The 20,602-nt window shown below is 52.5% G+C and overlaps 1 protein-coding gene across 8 annotated transcripts in view; it reads left to right on the top strand.

Annotated features, from left to right (window-relative positions):
• The window catches only part of ABCC12 (ATP binding cassette subfamily C member 12), a 68,090-nt gene extending 48,161 nt beyond the window's left edge, over positions 1-19,929 (top strand). For 6 of the 8 annotated variants that reach the window (XM_051833879.2, XM_051833878.2, XM_051833877.2 and 3 more), the window contains 9 exons: positions 2,194-2,331; positions 5,231-5,417; positions 12,630-12,719; positions 14,346-14,535; positions 14,987-15,146; positions 16,258-16,336; positions 17,265-17,378; positions 18,861-19,025; positions 19,149-19,929. In XM_051833879.2, coding sequence (XP_051689839.2) covers positions 2,194-2,331; positions 5,231-5,417; positions 12,630-12,719; positions 14,346-14,535; positions 14,987-15,146; positions 16,258-16,336; positions 17,265-17,378; positions 18,861-19,025; positions 19,149-19,235 — 1,210 coding nt within the window. In that variant the 3' untranslated portion in view covers positions 19,236-19,929. Of the gene's footprint in view, positions 1-2,193; positions 2,332-5,230; positions 5,418-12,629; positions 12,720-14,345; positions 14,536-14,986; positions 15,147-16,257; positions 16,337-17,264; positions 17,380-18,860; positions 19,026-19,148 lie in introns of those variants that run through there. The other 2 variants (XR_007914651.2, XM_070063159.1) reach the window with 2 other exon arrangements.
• The last annotated feature ends 673 nt before the right edge of the window (positions 19,930-20,602 follow it).

Here is a 20,602-nt window from a genome sequence, read left to right as displayed (position 1 = left end):
CATAGTGGGGATTAGCTGAGGGCACAGACTTTGCACCTGAGCCTCAATTCTACCCACGAATCCAGCCAGGAGGACCTTGGGGAAGTGAGGGAAATGCCACAGTTTCCTCGTCTCCAAAGTGGCCATGGTGACAATGTTTGCGTCACCTGTTGTAAAGGCGTCGCTCTGATGATCAGATGAGACTGCATGGCCGATTCCTTGTAAATTGAAACCACTAGGCAGGTATTTAGCCTCGTGGCTAGGCTGCCGGTCGGGATGGGGGATCCTGTCCAAGGGCCTGGGTTTGAGTTCTGGCTCTGCTCTGGATTCCAGCTTCCTGCTAATGTGCACCCCGGGGAGAAGCAGGTGATGGCTGAAGTTAGTTGGGTCCCTGCTACTCAAGTGGGAGACCTGGATTGAGTTCCTGGAGCCCTACTTCAGCCTGGCCCAGGCCCTGCCATTGCGGTCATTTGGAGGGTGAACAGTTAGATAAGAGTTCTCTTTCTCTTTCTCCTTCCCTCTGGCTCTTAAATAAATAACAATTTTGAAAGGAATAAGAGGTTATGCAAACTGAAGAGTTTCCATAAAAACCAGCAGTACACAAGTTTGTACCTCGATGTGCTCTGCCCTGGGCTAGACGTTGGGGATCTTAAAGATGGTCCCCCAAATTCTGGAAGAGTCAATTTACAAACCCAGGCTTGTTTCTGTCCAGGGGCCCTGCACTCTGATAGATTCAGCACTGGTGCCCTGGGAGACAGGAGGGCGGGCTCTCACCCCAATCTCCCATGGTGCCCTAGATGACTGAGAAGGGGCACGTGGCCTCGGGCTCCAAACTCGAGGGTCGATTGTGATGGCCACACTGGAGACATTTCTGAAGGCCTGGTAGAAAGCTAATGCACATCCCGGATGTCAGTTGGTACAGTGGCTCCTTCTTTGTAAGCATCGTTCCAGGCTGCGGTCCTGCTCATGCAGCTGATTAACTTAGCTGAGCCTTTGCATTGCCCTGTGCCTTTGCTTCTGGCTCTAAAGACAGCCCAGACCAGAGCTGGCCTTGACTGAACTGTCCACGTGACTTGCTCACTTGCACTCTGAGCTGATGAGGTTTCCCCTCCCCTGGGCTGGTTTTAGCTGAGAGTCAGGAGCCTACATTAATCCTCTCTCCCTGGCCAGCCAGCTACAGCGTGTGCCTGAGGCCACTGGTCTCCTGCTCACAAGGGCTCCTGGGGGCTCCCACACTGGGGGTGGGGGGCTGCATCCTGAGAGGTCTTCTGTTTTAGAGTCAGCCCTCGAGGCTGCAAAATGACCTTTGGAAATGCCTCTAGAAGCCAGGCGCTGACAGTCGACAGGCCAGGTTTGTCTCCAGAGGAAGAACAGACCACTGTTCTCTGACTGGACTTCAGGAAGTAGTTGAGGGGTGGGGGCTGTTTAGCCTAGTGGGTAAGATGCTTGCAATCGGGGCTGGCACTGTGGTGTAGTAGCTTAAGCTTGCGGCGTCAGCATCCCATATGAGTGCCAGTTTGAGACCCAGCTGCTCCTCTTCTGATCCAGCTCCCTGCTAATGTGCCTGGGAAAGCAGTGGAGGATGGCCCCAGTGCTTGGGCCTCTCACCTACATGGGAGACCCAGAAGAAGCTCCCGGCTCCTGGCTTCGAATCTGCCCAGCTCCGGCTGTTGCGGCCATTTGGGGAGTGAACCAGTAGAAGGAAGACTGTTCTCTCTGTCTCTCCTTCTCTCTATCTGTAACTCTACCTAATCAATAAATAAAATCTAAGATGCTTGCCATCCACGTCAAAGTGCCAGGACTGGATTCCAGGCTCCAGCTCCTGGCTCCAGCTTCCTGCTAATGCTGACCCGAGAAGGCAGTGGTGATGGCCCAAGTAACCAGCCACCCACCCAGGAGATCTGGATTGAGTTCCTGCCTCCCAGCTTTGGTGTGGCCCAGTCCCAGCCATCCGGGGAGTGAACCAGCGGATGGCAACTCTCCCCAGCTGTCCCTCAGCCTCTCAGATTAAACAGAAGCGGCTGGCTGCTATCTGGGGGCTGCGCTGGATGAGAGAGTCTGGGTTTTCAAAGACAGACTCACATCCCGGGCGGCGCTCAGAACTGAGGCGTGCTCCAGTTGGTCCGCCTGGGATGGACGTGCTCACTCACGCGCGGAGTCGGTCCTGCCCGTGCCCAGCGTGAGCCCTCCTGGCCCCTCTGGTCTTGCCCGCAGCATCTTCCACCGAGGTGTCCAGGAGCTCAAGAAGGTGGAGAACATCAGCCGGTCGCCCTGGTTCTCTCACATCACCTCCTGCATGCAGGGCCTCGGAGTCATCCACGCCTACGGCAAGGAGGAGGACTGCATCAGCAAGTGAGTCCGGGCGCTGGGCGCTGGGCGCTGGGCGCTGCTTCCGCCCGACCCCGGGATCCGCTCCTCTGCGGGGCTGCGGGGTGGGACCACAGGGAGAGAGCTGACAGGACTGGGAGGAGCACCCTAAGGCTCTGAGCCTCTGGAACTGCGGGCCTCCGAGCGAGCGGGGGCTGCTCAGTCCATGCGACTTCTTTATTCTTCACTCTAAAAGAGAAAATGGGTTCAATTCAAGAAACTAGGGGCAAGCAAGAAAAAGGAAAGAAAGCGCTCAATAAAACCAACAGCCTCTTCACATTTTCACTTTTTTTATTTAGAAAAATGCATTACTTTTTATGTATTTAGAATCATTTTTCTCTTGTTTTTAAAAATTTACTTAACATTTTTAATATTATTTTTCACGATGCTGTATATTTTTTGTAAGAAAAAAGTGATCTGTGTGGGCCACATTTTGTGTCCCTTTAGTGGCCTGGTCAGCTTCCTTCTTTTTAAATGCAGGGATGAGACTGGTCAGTTTCTCTGTAGTCCTCCAGCTGCAAACCTCGAAAATGGGCATGAAAGCTACCAGCCGCAGTGGGCTCACTGGCTCTGGATTAAATGCCTGTTCTTCCTGAGAGTTCACGGGGCCGGGGTGGGGGGTGTCTCTGCTCTACATTCGGGCACAGTCTTTTTCCTTCCTGAGGGTCTTGGGGTCTTCTCCAGGACCCTTGGTGTCCAGCTGGAGGGAAAGAAAGGCAGGAAGGTACAAGAGCCTGTGGGAAATCCTCACTGTTCTACCCTAGTACCTCTGCACACTGATTGGCCAGATTTCAGTCACATGGGCTAACTGCAAAGGATGCTGGGAAATGTAGTCCAGCTGTGTTCAAAGTCCGCCATGGAAAAAGGTCGGAAAAAAAAAAAACAAAACAGCAGTCTCTACCACTTGGGCACTCTTTTTTTGCTGTCTTTTTCTTCCTCACAAAGCTAACATTGCTTGACACTTGCGTATAATCCTTTTGCTCTGTTGATGTCTCCCCGCTTGGCCACGGAGGATCTCAGTGTAGACTTCATGGCGTCTGGTTCTGTTACACCACTCACACGCAGATCCTCCCATTCAAGCTTCGTCAGGGAGCTGACCCTACGTGCTTGGTGGGATCTCCCTCTGTCAAGATGTTCTTTCCACAGGGCTTGGACTTCTGATATGTGCTGTTTTTCTCCCAGACAACATCATGGGGACAAATAAGTTGGAGTGGAAACAGGAAGGAGGAGGGAGCTGCGGAGCCCAGGGTGGCTGGCCACGGGTGCCGCAGGACACAAGGCTTGTGGCACCTGGAGAGCGGCGAGCAGCAGCAGTGTCTGAGGGCACCCATGACTGTGCCAGTGCCGGAGCCCTAACTCTGGAGGGGCGCAAACTGAGGTTTTCATAATTTTCCCAACAGTTTCTGCTAGTGGTTTTGAGGAAGTCTATCTCCCACTGGGCCACAGAGCCCTTGATAGCAATGGAGCCTGAAGTCCTCTCTGGCCAGTGGTTGGCTACGTCTGCTTAAAATGTCACCCTTCAAGTTCAAGTTCAAGTTCAAGTGATAGCTCTCTTTTTCTCCGGAGTCTTGGTGTGGCAAGACTGTGTTCTCTCTCTCTCTCTCTCTCTCTCTCTCTCTCTCTGTGTGTGTGTGTGTGTGTGAGGGTAGGAGGGGAGGCTTGCAGTTGGAAAGCACTGATCTTTAACACTCTATCCCTTTCCTCTGGCTGGTGCAGGTTGGTGGAAAAGTGGGGAGTGGGTTGGGTCCATCCTCAGGCGAGCCTCTGCCGGCCTCTGGGCCACTCTTCCTTGTTCATTCCTGCAGATCCAGCACACTGTGTAGATATGCTATGGCAAGGCATCTGTCTCTCTTTCACAGTAAAAGAAACAAACAAACAAACAAACAAAAACAAAAACAGTGGTTGGCTGGTTTATACTCAGGGGCTGAGCTGTATGGAACATTCTGGTCTTCCCAGATGGAGTCACATCTTGTGCAGTGAGACGTTCCTGCTACGAAAGCACTTAGAGTGGAGATTTGATGAAGGAATGGCGCGCTCGCGTTTCTCGGGTCCCCATGTCTCACTCCACTGGGTCGCTAAGGTTCGCTGGGTTTTCGGGTGCGCCCTGCCTGGCCATGTTCCTCTGTGTTGCACTGATGCAGAGGCCCCATCAAGACTGCAGCCTTGCATGTCATTGCCGGCTCCTCTCAGCTCCAGCGACAGCAGTACCGGGCAGGATTCACCTCCCACATAGCCAGAGAGCTGGGAACTCCAGGGTGGGTCTTGCCTCCATCTTCTACCATGTTGCCTGTCTGTCACTCTGCCCTTGCTTTGTCTCCTTTTTGTCTCAGTGGACATGAAGCAGGCTTCTCCCTTTGACAAGACCCCCAGATTTATAGACAATCATCTTAAAGCTTCTCTCAGATTTAGAGAGAGAACCAAGCAAGCATCCTCTCTTCTCTCCTTATTATCACTTCTTCCACAACACAGTCCATTATCTCTATAGCTCAAAGGGGCTAATTGTCAATTCCACAAGGCCCTGGAGCAGTGGCTGACTGTGAGCTGGGGACCCTTTGAAGTTCAACTGGGCGACCCTCAGCACCTTTTGTTCCCAGCTATGGGTTTCAGTTGCAATTTCTAGGGAAGACAGAAAGAGCCAACTTGTCTCCACGGTCAACTGCCACCCAGAATTTCTCCAAATATGTGCAAATTGAAGACGTGTGTGTGGGGGGGGCAGATTCTGATGCCCCTGGGTCTGCGCTCACTTCTGTGAGAGCTCACTGTGGGAGAGTGCATTTCCCCTGGGGTTAAACCTTCCTTGCCTTATTTTTTCAGTACTTCCACTGTGGTGGAAGCACAGGCTGAGCTCCTGTGGTGTCTGATTTCCTTATTTTCTTCCTTTTAGGTTTAAGATGCTGAATGACGAAAACTCCAGCCACCTCCTGTACTTTAACTGTGCCCTCCGCTGGTTTGCTCTAAGGATGGACGTCCTCATGAACGTTGTCACCTTCATTGTGGCTTTGTTGGTGACGCTGAGTTTCTCTTCCATCAGCGCTTCGTCCAAAGGCTTGTCCTTGTCTTACATCATCCAGGTAACACCTGGTACAAGGTTGGGCCTGGCCTGGAGGGTGCTTTTGGATGGAGGGAGCAGAAACCCATTTCAGATGGGTTTGGCCAATAAAGAGAGCTTAGCAGCTCACGTCATTGAGAGTTGGGCAGTCGTGTGGGCTTCAGGCACAGTTGATCATGGCTCTTGCCTTTGTCGTCCTCCCATGATGGCTTGCTTCATAGTTGTGCAGTGGTGACCAGCAGCCTTGGGGGTCTTCAGCAGGGTAAAGTATGAGGAAACTAGTAGGCAAGAGCCCCGAACTTTATTCTTAGATTCATTTAGGCATCCTGGAGCTAATGAGTAGTTTAATGGAATGAGACCATTGGATTAGGTAAGGGTTGGTGCTTCAACGCATTCCACCAGATCACATGGCTTTTGCACAGTAGGGAGAGTGAAAGGAGCCATGGAGAGGTGACTCCATTGCCACCGACTTCTTGATTGCATTCTTTCTTTTGACTAAAGATGATAGCCAGGGAACCTGTGGCGTGTGTGGTGCTCCAGGCAGGGGGGCAGGGTCCTTCCCGTGAATGAACTCACTCACCCCTCACAACAGCCCCAGGGAGCACTGTAGTCTCCAGTCTGCAGGTGAGGACACTGAGGCTTAGGAACCTCCCAAGGTCACGGCACCTGTTACATGTGAGGGTCGGGATCTGAACCCAGTCTGTCTGGGTCTGGTACTGGTTTGACTCTTGTTCCTGGACACACGCTTCCTACTTGTCTCTTTGGAAATGTCTCTAATGTGGTCGTTAGCCTCGGCTCCGTGGAGGTCCAGGAATCTGAGTGTGGCTTTTTCCTGACAGGCTCTGTTTGATGTGGGGTTCTTTTAAAGTCAGATCTCTCCTCCACTGAGGAAAACTCTCTCCTTTTTCAGTTCCATTTTGACAATTGCTTCTTTTTCTCTGTTTTCTCTTTCTGTGACACATATTGGTTGATTACTGGATTTTTTTTTGTATCAAGCTTCTATGTTTCTTTTTTTTTTTTTAATTTTTTGACAGGCAGAGTGGACAGTGAGAGAGAGAGACAGAGAGAAAGGTCTTCCTTTGCCGTTGGTTCACCCTCCAATGGCCGCCGCGGCCGGCGCGCTGTGGCCGGCGCACCGCGCTGATCCGATGGCAGGAGCCAGGAGCCAGGTGCTTTTCCTGGTCTCCCATGGGGTGCAGGGCCCAAGCACCTGGGCCATCCTCCACTGCACTCCCTGGCCACAGCAGAGGGCTGGCCTGGAAGAGGGGCAACTGGGACAGAATCCGGCGCCCCAACCGGGACTAGAACCCGGTGTGCCGGCGCCGCTAGGCGGAGGATTAGCCTAGTGAGCCGCGGCGCCGGCCAGCTTCTATGTTTCTTTTATCTCAAAGTTTCCATTTTCTTTTGGTCTGTTTATTTTATTCTGGAAATTTTCCTAGACTTTGTCGTTCAATCATATCTTTGAATTTTAATTGATGAACATATAGTCATGTATTTGATTCCCTCAAGCTCTTTCTTATTATCTCAATTTTTAGGTGAATCATTTGAAAATGTATAAAATGTATATAATATACTTTTGAATCTTCTTGAGGATATTAACATTCATTAGAGTTGGGTTCCATTTTCCTCTTAAACTTTCTTCTTCCAACACACATCTATTTTTCACTGCGTCAGTGTTTCTTTCTGGTTATTCAGTTCTTGCTGTTTCTTGCCCTTGGTTTTGTTCATCTGCCCCTTGCTCCATTTGTTTTTAGGACTGGGAGGCTGGGTTGGGTTTTCAGGACTCCATCCACTGTTCCATACGCTGGGTCTCTGGGAAGCTTTCTAGCTATGGGTGGGTGGCTGGCATGCTTTCCCACAGGTCAGCGTCTCTTTGGGAAAGCAGCCATGGATCTGGCCTTCAGGCCTCCAAATGCTAGATTTAAAAATTTAAAGATGAATTCTAAGAGACTGCTCTCAGAGTCATTTCTTCCCCGGAGAGTTAATTCAGTTTCTTTAGAGAAAATCATGAGAGTGAGTGTGTGTATGTGAGTGTGTGTGTGTGTGTGAGTGTGTGTGAGTGTGTGTGAGAGTGTGTGTGTGAGTGTGTGTGTGTGTGTCTGCATGTGGAGCTCCAGACAGGGAGAAAGGTGGGGTGCCTGGGGATAAAGTGTCCAGCTCTCTCTGGCCAGGAGAGAGGGGAGAGGGAGGGAAGTCCCACAAGAGCAGTTGTCTGTGGACAGCAAGCACTTGGGCAGCCTCTCTGGGGCCCCTGAGTTCACACCTGGGGCCTCTGATTGCTTGTGAAGCGCCTTAGCATGTTCTGCTTCCATTTTGTCAAAAGACTTTCATCCTTTCCATCTTTGCAGAAATTTGTCACTCACCTAATGCTATCCATTCCCAGCCCCCTTGCTGTTAATGTTCTATTCTTTGTTGAAATTTTCTTTGATCGGATTATTATTATTAAGATTTGTGTGTTTAGTTCTGAAAGAGTTACGGAGAGAGAGAGGGAGAGACAGAAAGAGAGGAGAGAGAGAGACAGGGAGTGAGAGAGAGAGAGAGAGAGGGAGCTTCTGTCTGCTGGTTCATTCCTTAAAAGGCTGCAACAATCAGGGCTGGGCCAGGCTGAAGTCAGGAGCGAAGCGGTTCATCAGGGTCTCCCACGTGGGTGCAGGAGTCCAAGCACTTGGGTCATCTGCTGCTTTCCCAAGCCGTTAGCAGGGAGCCGGATCGGAAGTGGAGCAGCTGGGATTCGACCCAGCAGCCGTATGGGTTGCCCTCATTGGAGGGCGGCGGTGTTATCTGCCGTGCCATAACGCAAGCCCTCATCTATTATTTTAAAGGCATTTGGAGAAGGCAGGGAGCAGCCCAACCATCTTCCCAGCCCTCTGTCTTAGGGGGACAGATGGATTTCCTGGGTTAGCCAGTTTCCCTCCTTGACGGATGTTTTCATTTGTTGTTGCCTGGTAAAATGTCAAACAGATGATGCGGAGCAGTCTTCTTTAACTGATCCAAGCAAAACAGTTTTCCCCAGCGGAGGTCAGGCTTTGGCGCGACGTCGTCAGCTGTCTGCCAGCTCCTTTTCCAACACTCGTGTGAGGGCGGACAACGTTCACAGCGGGGATCTCGGGGGCGCCTCTCCTCCAGCTGGCCTTGGGGCTTTTTGAGCATCCCCTCCCCGCTCCGGGAAGAACAGTCTCAGAATGACAGAACTTCACGTGAGGAGAGAGGAGAGTCCCGAGACAGATGGGAAACTGGTGCGAAAGCCCACGGAGCAGAAGGCGGATGGGTGCAGAGGAGAGGCAGCTAGCAGCGCGGGGCGGGGTGGGGGGGGGCCCGCACGGCGCCAACTGCCCAGGCCATAGGGGGCGGATCTTAAAGCATGCACCTGCCATTCTCCAGGGCAAGGTGCATCCATTCACTCACCAGGTGTCCAAGGAGCACCTGTTAGGGGCCAGGCGCTGTGCTGGTCGCTGTGGGTTCCCCCTAAATCACCTGCGCGGGATATTTCAAGTTCACTACCAGAATGGATTTATGATGTTCTCCTCTCAAAGGGGTGCAAGTGTTGGTGGTGAGGGACATGCTGAAGACCCTGATTTGGTCATTATGGGACATACACGTGAGCTGAAACAGCGCTGTAGGGGCAGGCATGTACCCAAACTGGAGTACGTGGGTTCCAGCCCTGGCTCTGCTCTCCATCCCAGCTTCCTGCTACCTCCAACCCTGGGAGGCACCAGATGCTGGCTCAAGTAGTTGAGTCCCTGCTTCCCTGGTGGGAGACCTGGATTGAGTTCTAGGCCCCTGGCTTCAGCCTGGCTCAGCCTTGCCTGGTGTGGGCATTTGGGGATGGAACTAGTAGATGATAGATCTGTTTATTTAAAAAAATTTTTTATGTGTCTGCCCTGCAAATAAAATAAATTTTAAAAATTGTAAAGGAAAAGAAACATCCCTGTACCTGACAAATAGGTACAATCACTACATGTCCATTTTTTCTTTTCTTTTTAAAAAAAGTCTTTATTTATTTGAAAAACAGAGTTACAGGGAGAGAGAGAGAGAGAGAGAGAGAGGTCTTCCACCTGCTGGTTCACTCCTCAAATGGCCACAATGGCCAGGGCTGGGCCAGGCCAAACCCAGGAGCTAGGAGCTTTTACCAGGTCGCTCATGCGGGTGTAGGAACCCAAGGACCTGCCCAGGCGATCCAGGAGCTAGAACGGAAGTGGAGCAGCTGGGACTTGAACCGGCACCCACATGGGGTGCTGACACTGTAGGCTTTCCCTGCTGCATGACAGCGCCGGCCCCTGTTTGGGGCCCTGGCGGGGCTTCCCTCTAGCGGGCAGCTGGGATGAGTCAGAGGGCGAGTACACAGGTGAGGAGGCCTCGGAGAGAGTGTGGGTGTCACAGAGGTGACAGAGTGGGCTACTGTGACTGTCGCGGGGAGCAGCGTGGCACCCAGCAGCCACAGGAGGGGACTTCCCGCTGAGACCTGAGGACAAAGCAGCAGGTGGAAGGGCCCGGGAGAGGCTCGGGGGTGCGCATGTGCTTGGAGTGGTGCACAAATCTGGGGGCTGTCGGGCTGTGTAAGCCGGGGGCAAGGGCACTGCCTGGGCTGCAAGGAGGGATCTTCCCACGGTGGCGCTGCAGATATCTTGGTGTCTGGGGGCCATCCCGGGCACCGTTGGAATGCTTAGCAGCCCCCTGCTTCTACCCGTGAGGCGCCAGCATTACTTCCCTCTCCCTCCACCCGCCCCGCCCCATGTTGTGATTGCCAGGACGTCTCCAGGCAGATTTTCCATCCACTGCTTCAGTCCCCAAATGGTCACAATGGCCAGGGCTGGGCCAGGCCAAACCCAAGACCCAGGAGTTCATCCAGGTCTCCCATGTGGGTGCAGGGGCCCAAGCACTTGGACCGTCTTCCACTGCTTTCCCAGGCCATAGCAGGGAGCTGGATCAGAAGTGGAGCAGCCAGGACTCAAACCAGCGCCCACTGGGGTGCCGTGTTGCAGGTGGCAGCTTTTCCCACTGTGCCACAGCACTGGCTGCTTTCACCAGAGCTCTCACGTGGAGTCTGTCTGGGCGGGGGCGGGGGCACTTCTGACCTAAATGCCTGGGCTCCCAGCCTCCCTGAGTCACCCCATCTAAAGTCACCCCTGGCCTTTCCACACAGTGAAACAGACAAATTGTGCCCCGTTCTGGGGTGGCACGTGGTGCTTCCGTACCATCATCCTGGGTCATGGACATTGCCGTGTGCAGGGATCTTGTCTAGCCCCATCAACCCTGGGAAAGCAGCTCTTAGTAGATGGCGGATGGCCACTGCTCAGGAATCGGAGGGTACTGGTGGCAGGGGACTGGACCTTCTTCCAGCTCACCTTGTGGCGCAGGGAGGTAGTGTTGGTGCCCCTGCCCTTCCAGGAGCAGGCAGAGGTGCAGAGATCAGCCCACCAGGAGCAGGCGGCTCACAGATGGAAGGGAGTCTGTGGACGCAGTCAGCCCTCTGTCTCTGTAGGTTCTGCATGCACGGATTCAACCAAGTGCACATCAAAAACCATCACGAGGGATGTGTTTTGTACAGTCATTTTTTCTTGTCTTTATTCCCTCATCAATGGAATGTAACAGCAGTTATGTACATAGCATGTATGTTACGCTAGGTGTTGTAAGTTGTCGAGGGCTGATTTAAAGTGTATGTGAGGATGTGCATAGGGCACAGGCAAGCCTTGCACCTATTTCTTTTTAAAGATTTGTTTATTTATTTGAAAAGCAGAGTGATAGAGAGAGAGAAGGAGAGACAGAGAGAAAGAGAGATCTTTTATCTGCTGATGTACTCCCCCAAACAGCGCAACAGCCAGGGCTAGGCCAGGCTGAAGCCAGGAGCCAGGAGCTTCTTCCAGGTGTCCCATGTGGGTGGCAGAGGCCCAAGCACTTGGGCTGTCCTCTGCTGTCCTTCCAGGCACTTTAGCAGGGAGCTGGATTGGAAGTGGAGCAGCCGGGACTTGAACCAGTGCCCATACGGGATGCAGGTGCTGCTGGCCCAGCTTTATCCCGCTGAGCCACAGTGCTGGCCCTGTCCTGCACCTGTTTCAGGGGTCTTGAAACCATCCCCTATGGATACGGGGGGATGACTGCATATGCCCAGCTTCCTTGCCCTGGGGTGGGGACAGCTCTGAGGTCTGCTATAAGGCTCTCCCAGAGCTCCCCAGGGCACGGCATCCCAGTCGTCCACAGCAGTAGCTGCTCATGAACACACCTGTCTTGACTGCCTCCTCGTCCCTGCCTTTTCTCCCCACTCCCTACTGGTGCTTTGTTGGTCTACCACCTGTATGTATTTGCTGGGGCTGGAGTAGCAAATGTGCCGCCAGCCTGGTGGCTCATAACCAGGGGAGTTCATTCTCTCGTTACTTGGGGTGGGGGGTGGGGGTGGCTGTCAGCACAGCCGTGTTCCGTCTGCAGGCTCCAGGGACGACGGTTCGACGGTTCCCACTCTGCCTGCTTCAGGTGGCTGCCGTATTCCTTGGCTCGTGGCTGTGTCACTACAGCCTCTGGCTCCGCCTTCACAGCCCCTTCTCTCTTCGTTGTGTCTCCTCTGTATCTTATTCGGACACCCATCCCGGGACCTAGTTGCCCACCCTGATAATCCAGAGTGATCTCAGGAGCCTTACTTCCTCCTGCAAAGACCTCTTTTCCAAATGAGGTGAACTTCACAGGTTTCAGGGATTTGCAAATGAACAAAGGTTTGGGGACAGGCCGCACTGCTGGGCCTGATCTCACATGGCTGCATCCAGGTCTCCAGGGGGAGGTGGTTTCTGGGGGTGGTCTCGCCTAAAGGGGTCACCACAGCAAGCCTTGATCTTCTCGTGTCTACAGCAAACAGATAGGGTTGATGGTCTGGGGGGGGGGGGTGTCTGAGTTTCCAGGTGCTTCTCGGCTGCAGGTTGGGTGGAGTGGGGGAGGGTACAAGTAGCAGCAAGGGACAGAATCTCATCTCTGGACAGAAGCGTGTGTGCCTCCCACTGTGTGCAGGCCCAGGGGAAAAGGTAGTCACCATTTGTTTCTCAACACAGAGCAGGTGTTTAAAGGCAAATGCACGCGTAGGAATGGCTTCTGCCAGCAGGTGTCTGGGAATGCAGGCCTCCTTTCTGTGTGGTGCCCAGTGAGGCAGGGGAGGGTTGGGTCTCAAGGGCTGTCCCCAGAGAGGCAGAGGCAGCTCAGCAGAACTGAGGGAGGAAAGGACTCTGACTGACGGATGGTTCCTTCCCGACAGCTCAGCGGGCTGCTGCAAGTGTGTGTGCGCACGGGAACCGAGACCCAAGCCAAATTCACCTCTGTGGAGCTGCTAAGGGAATACATCTCGGTAAGAAATGACTGCATGAGCACCAGGGGACATGGGGACTCTGGCAGCTCTTAGACAAATATTTGATCTCTTTGGATGTAAAAAAAAGATCTCTAAAAAACCCAGAATCCTACTGGTCACCCCCTCTTCTTGAAACCTGTGTACACAATACAGTCCAAGCCCTTGATGTTGGATGTTAGTTTTTTTCTTTACAAAATTCCTTAAGGGTTGTTTCTACATCAGCAAAGACAGTTGAGCGGCTTGCTTTGGTTTCTAAAAATTAGTATTTGATTGGCTGAGGTTGTCAATTGAAAGAAAAAGGAACACAATGTATCTCTTCTTTAGAAACTTTTATATTCAACGTGCAAATCCCGCTATTGTCTGAAAAGAAGTCCAGCCAATTCCAGCAGTCACTTCTAAGGACCATTGAATAGTGTTTGGCCCCATTTACAAACTTAATTAAACCCTCTAAAGCATTTTAAACTGCATTTTAAAATTTAATACCTTCAATTTCCTTTTTAAGTACCTCCGTGATCTGATTTCACAAATCTTCGGGTGTTTGTATAAATCTAATAAATTAAACTTATAAATCTAGAGAGCTTTAAGTTCTCCTGACAGTCCAATGCCCTATACGAACAATACATTTTGAGCTTTAAGGTCATGTTTAGATCAATTATTCAATTACACATTTTACACAAGAACCACAATCCCAAATTTTATTAGTATGAGGAAATGCTTGAAACTAAACATGTCATCATTGTGGTTTTACTTCTCCTAACTTTGTATTCTCAATTCTAAATCTTCTAGGAGTTAAAAACTCTGAGAACGCAGCTTTTCTTCCCCAGCTAATTGAGGTTGTTGATCCGCCAGAGACTAGGCTGATCAGGGGGGTCGCACGAGATCCCTTTATTTGGTGGTTAATGGGAACTTCATAGCTAGAGAGGTGGGGTTGGTCTTATGACAAAGCCAAGCTGCTGCTCGCCTTAATCAGACTTCGCATTGCTTTGACTCTTAGGAAATTAAATTGCCTTCTCCAGGCCACTCTAGAGAGACCTCTGAGCTGGACACCCTCCATTCTTGTCCTCTCCCTACCTCTAGCACCCTGACTCTTGCTGTTCAGATGATGGCTGGTCCAATTCTGCAAATCTCAAGGCTTGGTCTGAGATTTCCAAGTCGCACAGCTAACACATGCCCAGGCCCACACAGCCCTGCGGGAGCTGTCTCTTACTTAGTCCTGGGAAGCATCTTTATTTGCGTTCACCAAACTCCAGTTACAGGGCTTTTCTTTCTAGTCCTTAAATGGCCCAAGCTCCTCCAGGCCTCAGGGCCTTTGCACCAGCTCTGCCTGCTACCCGCAAGGCTGTGGACTTGAGTCATCTGGTGGCAGCATCCCCTTGGCTTCGCTGGTCTCAGCTCCAATGTCACATACCTTCTCCGACCCTCAACAGGACTCTTATTGTCTTCATTTCATGTATACCTTTTTCCTGTTTAAGATATGTGACATCTGCACTAGAATTAGGATGTCCCCTGGGTACAGGGTCCCTACTAGTTCACCTCTGCGAGTCCCAGTCCCTAGAATTATGAGAGTGAGTGAACTAAATGCAAGGAAAAATGAATGGCAATTAAGGGCCACACTCTGTTTTTCAGACCTGCATTCCTGAGCGCACTCATCCTCTCAAAGTAGGGCCCTGTCCCAAGGACTGGCCCAGCCGTGGGGAGATAACCTTCAAAGACTACCAGATGCGGTACAGAGACAACACGCCCCTGGTCCTCAGTGGGCTGAACTTGAACATTGAGAGCGGGCAGACGGTCGGCATTGTCGGGAGGACGGGCTCTGGTGAGGACCAGCGCTGCTCCTGTTTCTTTAGGTTGTTTCCTTGGCATTGTCCCAGCGCATGCTGCCTAAGCCACACAGGGCAGGGCATGTGGTGGCTGTGTGCAGGGCTGGCCTGCCATCTTGCCTCAGATCTCTTCACTGTAAATTAGGATTTCAGGTTGAATGGGTGTGGAGAGTTGGAAGCAAACGCACAGCTGTTCTTGAATTAATTAGATGATGACCATTCTAGTGAGATGAGACTCTCAGGAATGGGTCGCAAGCTAACAGTCCCTGCAAGCACAGGACAGCACAGGATGGGCAGATTAACTGTGTTAGGGCAAGCCGGGGGCACCCTCAGTGTGAGGAATCCCTACTTGCTCAGAGCCTTACAAACTCCCGCAATGAAACAGCTGAGTGTGATGGAAGTAGGAATGGATGTCTGCCTTCTCACCTTTGCCTCTGTGGTTCCCAGGGAAGTCGTCGCTAGGAATGGCGCTGTTTCGCCTGGTGGAGCCCGCGGGGGGCACCATCTTCATTGACGGAGTGGACATCTGCACCGTGGGCTTGGAGGACCTCAGAACCAAGCTGACTGCGATCCCCCAGGATCCTGTCCTGTTTGTAGGTACAGTAAGGTAGCTGCTTTTGATCATTGTGCATTTCCTATTTTCGGAAAGTGAGATCAGACCGGCCAGGACCTTTGCAAAGTCCTCACGGCATGGCCAGCCCCGGGCTGGCCTAGCTCAGGGAAGCAGAGTCTGGAGGGGCTCCTGGGCACTGTGGTGCCTGGTGCTAGGGAAAGCCTTGAGAGGAGCTGGGGACCAGGGTCTTGGGCCTTACTGCTACTGCATAAACTACATCATTAATCAGCAAGATGCTTCTACCCACAGGGTAAGCAGTTCTGCTGACAGGTCCTAGACAGCCCTATTTTATGCATGCATCCCAGCATCCCTTCAGGTTTAGCAATGGCACTCTCTAAAGTGCCCCTCTTTGCACGCTAGAATAAGCGGCTACCCTCCATGTGTAGCCATCCCTTGGGAAGTGCACTAATTCGTTCCTACTAAGAGCAAGCAGAAGCTGTTCAACTGCAAAAACAGCAGGGCTGCAGCTTCTGTGGCGCTCAGGATCTGATGTCAAGGCACCGGGAAAGGGGCAAAGCACAGTTTCTCTATTAGCCCTGTGCAGCGGCCAGCCCCCTGGGGAGAGGGACATGGCTCCCCTTGAGCACCAGTTGGAGGAGGGGAGCTGCATTTCCTGTATGCAGAGCTGGCCCTCCGATAGATGCATGCCGAGTCTCACTTCATGCCTGCCGAGAGGCACTGGGTCCTTGTCCTCCGTCCTCCATGGGGCCCTGCGAGCTGCAGAAGGCCCTCTGGCCTCTGCAGGTTGAGTGAACAGAATGGAGTGGCCAGAGGAGTGCTCTCTCTCTCACCCTCCCTCTGCCTAGAGTTTGTTTAGGGTCAACCCACCCCGCTGCACAGCACAGCGCACTGCAGAGAACAAAGTGTGTCCTGCTGGGTGCCACCTCTGGGCAGAGGCCCACGGTTCTGTGACCTTCTCCATGCTCTCTGCTCCATCACGGAGCTGCAAGTCCCTGGTCTCATGGCCTGAGGTCAGGGTCTTACGGACCATGGTCCTGGGTCCAGCTGTGGACTCATCATCTCCCATTGTCTCCCATGTGCTACAGAAGCGCCCCCGTCCTCACGTCCATCAGAAATCCAGCTCCCATCCTTTCCTCCATTGCAGGTATAACTTGGACCCCTTTGGAAGTCATGCCGACGAGATGCTCTGGCAGGTTCTAGAGAGAACATTCATGAGAGACACAGTAGGTCTCCGGGGGGGGGGGGGGTTGTTCAGGAGACATCTTCCGGCACCAGTCCCCAGACACCTGCCCTGGGTTTACCGTGACGGGCAGCGGGGCCAGCACTTGGGAGCCCTGGGAGTTGGTAGGAGGCAGTCCTTACTGACTCTTAATAAAAGCCACACTGGGCACCACTTCCAGGGCTCTGCAATAAACCCTCATGAGCTCTTGCATGAGTGGTGTCACTCAGACATCCTCTGAGGATGGCGTCCTTACTGTTAGGTTTAGAGAGGCAGAAATTATGGTTTGGGGAAGTCGACTTGACCCCTCGTTTTAGAGCAGGTGGAGTGCCATACTACTCTGCCAATGACCTCTTTCGGGTATCAGAACCCAGAAACCCCAGGAAAATGAGTGGGTGGTATGTTCCAGGAATGTCTGGGAGGGCCCTGTCTGGTAGGAGCTACAGCCCTGGGGGGCAGGGAGGGTAGTGGTCAGCAGGCGAACAGGACCCCCCACACAGCCTGCAGTGTGAGTGTCCCCCATAGCGGCTCTCACTTGCTCCTCTGGCTGCATCAGAGCCCGTCTTCCCCTTCCCCTTCCTTGATGACCAGAAAGCTCTTGTGTCCCGTCTCTATTTTGTCATGGAGATAGCGACCCTGGTGCCATTTCCGCTTGTCTGTGTGTTCCCCGCAGCCCTGAGTTGTCCTCCGCTGTGAGCTGTCCGCAGGTTCCATGAGTCATACTGTGATTTTAAATTATTAATGTCCGCCTCCTCCCCAGCCCTTCTGCGGTGCCTGTTTGCAATATTGAAATGATTGTTGTTTTGCGCCTTCTTCTCCGCGGTAAAATAAAGCAAGCTGATGAATGCGCGAGAAGGGGGCAATCAATAGAGACGACGCAGGGGCATTTTATAGATCATCAGCATAAATGTGGCACTTTCTGTGTTTTACAGATAATGAAACTCCCGGAAAAATTACAGGCAGAAGTCACAGAAAATGGGGAAAACTTCTCAGTAGGGGAACGCCAGCTGCTTTGTATGGCCCGAGCGCTTCTCCGTAATTCAAAAGTAAGGACACAGCACGGAAAATGGATTGGTCAAATTGTGGATATTTCCTGCAGCGCCACTCCATCCAGGAGCTGGAGCCACATGTTTGGTTTTCAGCAAAGAGAGAGCAATTGAACCATTTAAAAAAAACAATCATTTTGTTTCTGAAGACAAATGGTGAGAGGTAAAAATGGAGAAATCACCGTAATTTCGGGCCATGGCTCCTGGCTCTCCCGAGGTTCTGCCTGGGAGGTCTGGTTTGGTATTCTCTCTGCTCGTCTATGTGGGACGTCTTTGGAAACCTCGCCTCTCAAGCATTCCCACTTGGTTGCTGAACAACTCCGAGTCCTCATGAACAGTACCCAGGACACTTAAGAAGGCCAGCGGAAGGTTCTTCTGTGAGAACTGCAAGACTGAGACCCAACTTCTCCTAGCCTCCCCTGCTTTCTGGTTTCCAGCGGGGGACCATGGCTATTGCTTTAGAAATCCTGTTCTCAGAGTCCCCAGCAAAGACATAACCCATTGTGCGTGTTGTCTGGAAGTGCTAATGGCAGGGGCAAGGGAGCCAGGGGCTGGCTGGGTGCCCACTGTGACCCCACTCCCTGCAGAGGGGTTGTGAGTCTTTGCATCTCGTGCTCACGACGAGGCACGGTCTCCTTTTACCTGCGAGGGATCCGTGAGCCCAGAGGAGTTCAGTGGCTAGCTCAAGGTCAGGCAGAATTAGGGGCCGAGGTCAAACCCCATGATCTGTCAAATCAAATTGGCTGCTGCGGCAGGTGGACTAGACCCCTCTTCCCCCCAGAAAGCGGTCCATGCCTGGGTACACGGAAACTTACACAGCGGAAGGGACTTGACTGACCTGATGAAGTCCAGGGTCTTGAGATGGGGCCTCGCGCAGTCCCAGGAGTCTTCCTAAGAAGGGAGCAGGAGAGTTGGGGGGAGAAGGAGATGTGATGACATCAGGAAGAGGCCATGGGCCAAGGAACACAGGAGGCCACAGAGGCCACAGAAGGCCAGGAAAAAGTTTATTCCCTGGGAGCCCAGAGGAGTGCAGCACCGACAATGCCTTGGTTCCAGGACTTCTGAATCCTGGCACTGTGAGATGATAAACCCATTTTAAACCTCTAAGCTTGTGGTAACACCTTAGAGCAGCAATAGGAAACAAACATCGGTGCTGTTTTTTTCTAACTGGACACTGGCTCGTGCTAGCGCAGTACATACTGTGCACTGCTTCCTCCAACCGGTTTGGAAGGCTGGAATAAGCCACTTACAAGAGAAGCAAGGAATATACAGCCTTGCTGCTTCCTCCAACACGTCCCTTGGAGGCAGATGAAGGTGATGCGATGGGACTTTTATCACATGGCTCGAGCCTTAGCTCGTTCCTTTTCAGCTTTTCTCTCTCTCTCTCTCTCTCTCTGTTTTAAAGTAGAGCTGAGGCCATTCATTTGCCTCTCAGTACAGCCTTGGCTCAACATGACGTGTGCTGTGTTCCTTCCCCGGCAGATCATTCTGCTGGATGAAGCCACTGCGTCCATGGACTCCAAGACGGACACCCTGGTCCAGAGCACCATCAAGGACGCCTTCAAAGGCTGCACCGTGCTGACCATCGCCCACCGCCTGAACACCGTCCTCAACTGCGACCAAGTCCTGGTCATGGAAAATGGGAAGGTGCCGGAGGCTGGCGCTGGCTTCACCTCTCAGTGGTTGGGGCTTTATGGAGGTGTGGGAGTGGGGAGGAGGGGGGGGGGCGCTGTTTTCTGGGAATTTCACATCTTCTTCTCTGGCTCTCAGGTGATTGAGTTTGACAAGCCCGAAGTCCTTGCTGAGAAGCCAGATTCTGCCTTTGCAATGTTGCTAGCAGCAGAAGTCCAACTGTAGACATCCTGGCAGCCCCACTGAGAGGAGGAGGAGGAGGCTGTGTGAGATGAGCAGGCTGAGTGCTGCAGGAGCAGAGGCCATCACCTCAGCAGGCCGCATCTCCCACCATGGGGTACAGGCTGAGCAGGGCCCACAGTGCTGTCCCCTGCCTTGCCCAGTCCGTGCCACCTCCCCTCCCTTGGTAGGCTTGGGCTGGTTCTGGGTGGTGAAAAGAGGAGCATGAAGCTAGCGGATTAAAAAAAAAACAAACTGGCCCTCACCTCCCAGCACCCCAAGGGTCCCTCATGTGTCCCCAGCCAGTACCACCCCAGTTCCCAAGAATGGAAACACTGTGACTTTCCACTGAGAGCCGGTCAGAGAAAACGGAACTGGAAAAATGCCCAAGGATGGAGCCTGCAAGGATGCCCTGGCCTCGCTCCCCGACGGGAGAAGAGCAGAATTCTGTTTAACTCCTGCAAACTTCTGTCTTGACTCCGTGACAGGCAGTAACCACCAGATCCGCAGCCTGAAAGATTGATTACAGTGTTGGGCGAAAAAATGTTTTTCTAAAAAAAAATCATCTTGTATGTTTCAATTGGTGTGTTAGGATAACCAGGAAAACAAAATGCTGGAGTTGCTCTATAAATGACATTTTTATATTGTCTTTATCGGTCATTAAAATGCAATAGGAAATTAAACTACCCTGAAATGTTGCCCTGCAATTTTGTTACTGAAGATGTTGCAATTTCTGGACCATTTCTGCTTGCAGACCCCTGGCGCCACCTCCCCCGCCTCTGCAGCAGAGTCTGGGGATGCTTCCCTTATAGGAAGCTTTCCTTCCCACCCCCACGGTTTGCTGTGATGGATGCAGAGGCTCTGGGAGTGAGTGCCGCTAATATGCAGTGAGATTTCAGAAGGAAAACAAACAGCAAGCCCAGTGGGCTCCTGCAGCAGGGTTTGCCCAGGGCACCGTGGAAGTCCTGGTCTGGTCTCCCACCTTGGGATGGGAAGCCCTGGATGTCTCCTGGTCCCTGCACTTACCCGCCCCCCCAGCCCCCAAGCTCAGGGGTCATCACAGTGCAGGGCAGTGCGGTCAGCAAAGCTTCCATTCAGGTACCTTCCTCTATCCAGCCACATGTGAGGGAGCATATGAATGCCTAAGAACTACACTTGTGGCATGCGCAAGGGGCAGCGCCTGCTGAATTCAACCTCACGCAGCCGTGGAGACCGGCAGGCTCCCTTCGCAGATGCAACTGCGTTAAAGGCTTCATTGGAGAGGCTGAGATGTCCTGCAGAGAAGGCACAAGCCAGCATCTCAGAGGCTTGGGCTTGTGGGATTTGCCTCCAACCAACCATGGTCCAGCTCTCCTCCAGCCAGGTCCAGGGCA

This window comes from Oryctolagus cuniculus, chromosome 18 (assembly GCF_964237555.1).
Source record: "Oryctolagus cuniculus chromosome 18, mOryCun1.1, whole genome shotgun sequence".
NCBI classification, from domain to species: Eukaryota; Metazoa; Chordata; class Mammalia; order Lagomorpha; family Leporidae; genus Oryctolagus; species Oryctolagus cuniculus.
The sequence above is the reverse complement of the archived record's forward strand: the minus strand, read 5'-3'. Positions and strand labels throughout refer to the sequence as shown.